The following is a 3,484-nucleotide window of genomic DNA, read 5'->3' as shown; positions in this document are numbered from 1 at the left end:
TTGTTCGACATGTATTATCCAAAAAAATGATTTCCGACATTAATTTTACGGAAAATGGTGGGAGAATCACATAAATGCGAATACACTTATCTAATGCGTATACCATAGTGAGAAAAATAAATCAAAAAAACAATCTTAAAGAGGCATTTAATCGAAAACAAACAATCTAAGAGAATATATTCTGCTTTAAAACCAGAAGCCTGAAAACCTGAAATGCTTTCGTTAGTTACTTTATATGCAATCTTCTATGATACAATTTGGTTTCACCTTTCAAACCACTTTACGGAATGCGTGTATGGTAATCCAATTTTTTTTATGTTTTTGGCGGCATTTGGGGATAATCAATGGAAACTATCTTTGATTCACTTGAAAAAAAGATTGTTTTATGTAAAATTGTTTGTCATCATCAGAATAGGTTTACATTGCTGGTTGCAACTTGTTTTATCTCAACCATTCTGCATTGCTTCCAAGGATCAGAGTTGTATAAAAGGCAGCACCAAATTCTTAAGAAATATCATTCAGGAATCGTCTATCCGGAATACCACAAACTGCAAAAATGGTATGCAGCTTGGGATTTTTGGTTTATTGTTGAATTTGACTAAGCCTATCTTTTTTTGATCTTTTATAGAAATTCGTCCTTTTGGCTCTGGCTTTGATCGGTGCTGCTTCAGCCGGTTACGCAGGTTACGGAGGTTGGGGATACGGTGGCTGGGGACATGGTGCTGCCGTTGCCCCACTTGCTGGTGCCGGTTGGGGACACGCTGCCGGTGGTTGGGGACATGCTGCCGTAGCTCCAGTTGCCGCCGCTTACCATGCTCCAGCTGTAGCTGCTTACGGACATGGATATGGTGCCGGTTGGGGAGGATACGCCGCCCCAGGCTGGGGATATGGTGGTCTCTGGAAGAAGAAGGCTTCTGCTTAATTTATCAACGGCTTGACTTATGGAAAAAAATTGTTTTAAATAAAGAATTACGTTTTTTGTTGTTAAAAGAAGTTTTTAGTAGTCGACTGTTGTCATATCACTCTACTCTGTACTGACTATCCTTATTTGACCTCTAATTGTAAAAGGTTAGATGTGGGCATTTTGCACAAAAATAACCTTTTAGGGAAATAGTCAGGTTTGCTTTTGTGTCCGAATGGGTCAAGTGGTTAAATCGCTGGACTGTCGAAGCGGAAGGTCGCCATTCAAATCTCATTGGTGGCAGAGGGATTTGTTATCGTGACTGGATGCCGGATGCCCGTTGATTGATTTGCACTACAACGACTTTTGATTAGATTTTTTTCCAGTTACTTCTCTCTTTGCCCTGCTTACATATAAGTATCCTTGGAGGTAACCCAGTTTCAATTTAAATTTAATATTTTACCGATTGATGATGTGACCTAGCAACTGCTTGAGATTTTTCTCCCATCTACGAGCCATAGTCCAAACTAATGAATTGTAGTATCTACGATGAATTGTAGTGTCTACGACTTTGCACCATCCATATTTGTTCGGTGACAAGCGGAATATGCAGCAGTATTCTTTTTCACGTTTAGCCTTCCTTCTTTCCCATTTTTTATTTTTCAGCCGAATAACTTCCCACAAAACCTTAAAATTAATTAAAATATTTTGAAGGTTCACATAGAAATTGTGTAAGGTTTCGAAAATGATTATTAACATTTTTCTTGTTTTTTGTACAATCATTTAGCATATTACGAAATGCATAACAAACGCTTGATTTTGGCTAAGGCGAAATTTTGTGCTTGCAGTTGTGATTGATGGGGGATAAGGGGACTCCTACTGGGTGGATGCCTAAGCTGGTGCGGGAGAATTAAATTCAAAGTGACAGCGAGTGGTTGTTTGATTGTTCGTGCTAATAAATTGAGATTTTTTTGTGAGAAATTTGCTAAAAGACTCTTGTGTTAATGTGGACGGACTTTTATTTTGACTGACGTGAGTTATTCAACAAAAGTGGCTCGAGAGAACCCATGAACCTCGCCCAATCGTGCGATTCCATCGTGTTGGATGTGAGCATGACCGCGCGGGAATTTGCTTATTTAAAACTTTGTGTAACCAGTGAAAAGCGGCGACATTCGGGTACGACAATTTACAGAAGTTATTTTTGTTTGCTTTATTTCCAGCTTTAGCTCACGTGTTTACTTTCGACAGGTACGCGCGATGTCAAATGTTTAGTCAGTTTTGCAGGTTCTGGTGCGAACTCTTGCATCAGTTTAAGGGTACGTAAAGTTGTGTAAAACGACACGTGAGGAACTGAAGTATTCAAAGGACCCCTCCCCCAACATTCCTGAGCCTGGCTAGCACATAAGCGAGCAAACGCGTGTCGAGTGAACCCTTTAGTGGAGCTTCAGTATTCGTGGGCGGGCCTCTACGGTCAATATCGCCAAATGAGGCTTTAGTGATAGCTCCCCCTCTAGATCGACTGTGGTCAATTAGGGCGGTTTTTGCCCATCGCCTAATTACACAGTCATTACTTAGTTGCTTCGTTTCAGTAGACGTCTACCAGCCGGTTAATGCGGTTAGTGGGCAACGGCTTGAAAATCGCGACGAAGTAAAGATTGCGGTTGTCAACTGGTTTAATTCGAAGATGGTAGAATTCTAGACAGTGCTACCAAAGTGTTTGGAATTAAATGGCGAAATGTGGAAAAGTAAATTGATTGAATTGATATTAAGGAATGAGAACAAAATTCTTACGAACCTTTTTTTTTAAGTCCAAGCTACAACTAATTTTTACAGTTTCAGACAGTGAAAGAGCGTATGATTTATATCTTTACATATAACTCTTAATTCGCCAAATGTAGATTTTTGATATCCACTGCCTTCTGTGAAGAATTGTGTTCGCTCCAAGATTTTCTTTGCATTACTAACTTTTCAATGACTAAAGTCACCGCAATTTACAAAGAAGTGGCCTTTATTCGCACTGGGCCCACCCGTTTTCTCCCAGAGAGCTGAAATATCTAAAATACTATTAAGTCAATCTGGATCATCTTCGCATTTATGAACACCATTTTATCGGGCGTTATCATTAATACGCCCACAAATATACTTGGCCCCAGGCACACGGAAAGGTGGAATGGCTGGTTCGACGATGAATGTAAGCTAGCAACGGAATAGAAGAATCCAAAATACCAAGTGATGTTGTATTCTCAAAGAACGCGGGCACACGCAGAGACGAACTCCGACGAGCGGAGAAACGACATCACACACAGAAAAAGGAAGCCTGGGAGAACCAATAAGTCTGTGAACTGGAAAAGTACTGGAAGCAGCCGCACCAGGCGCGAAACTTTTACCAACAAGTCAACCTGATGAAGCATTATACACTTCGATGCTCATCCTGCCGAGACAAACAAGGATATCTGATTTCCGACAGAATGTGCATATTGGAGCGATGGGTTGAGTATTTTTTTGAACAGCTCAACAACTAGAACATCGAGTTGGAGGTCCCGCCAACTGAAGACAACGGACAAATACTGCCACCACCAAGCA

At 40.6% G+C, this 3,484-nt stretch overlaps 1 protein-coding gene across 1 annotated transcript; it reads left to right on the top strand.

The window, feature by feature from the left end:
- The first annotated feature begins 405 nt into the window (after positions 1-405).
- On the top strand, positions 406-952 carry LOC119649489 (keratin-associated protein 19-2-like). The gene is made up of 2 exons (XM_038051659.1): positions 406-559; positions 629-952. The coding sequence occupies exons 1-2, from the start codon at positions 557-559 to the stop codon at positions 920-922; spliced, it is 297 nt and encodes a 98-aa protein (XP_037907587.1). The 5' UTR covers positions 406-556; the 3' UTR covers positions 923-952.
- Positions 953-3,484: the final 2,532 nt, after the last annotated feature.

This window comes from Hermetia illucens, chromosome 2 (assembly GCF_905115235.1).
Source record: "Hermetia illucens chromosome 2, iHerIll2.2.curated.20191125, whole genome shotgun sequence".
NCBI lineage: Eukaryota > Metazoa > Arthropoda > Insecta > Diptera > Stratiomyidae > Hermetia > Hermetia illucens.
Note: the sequence above shows the minus strand (reverse complement) of the source record. Positions and strands in the feature narration are given on the sequence as shown.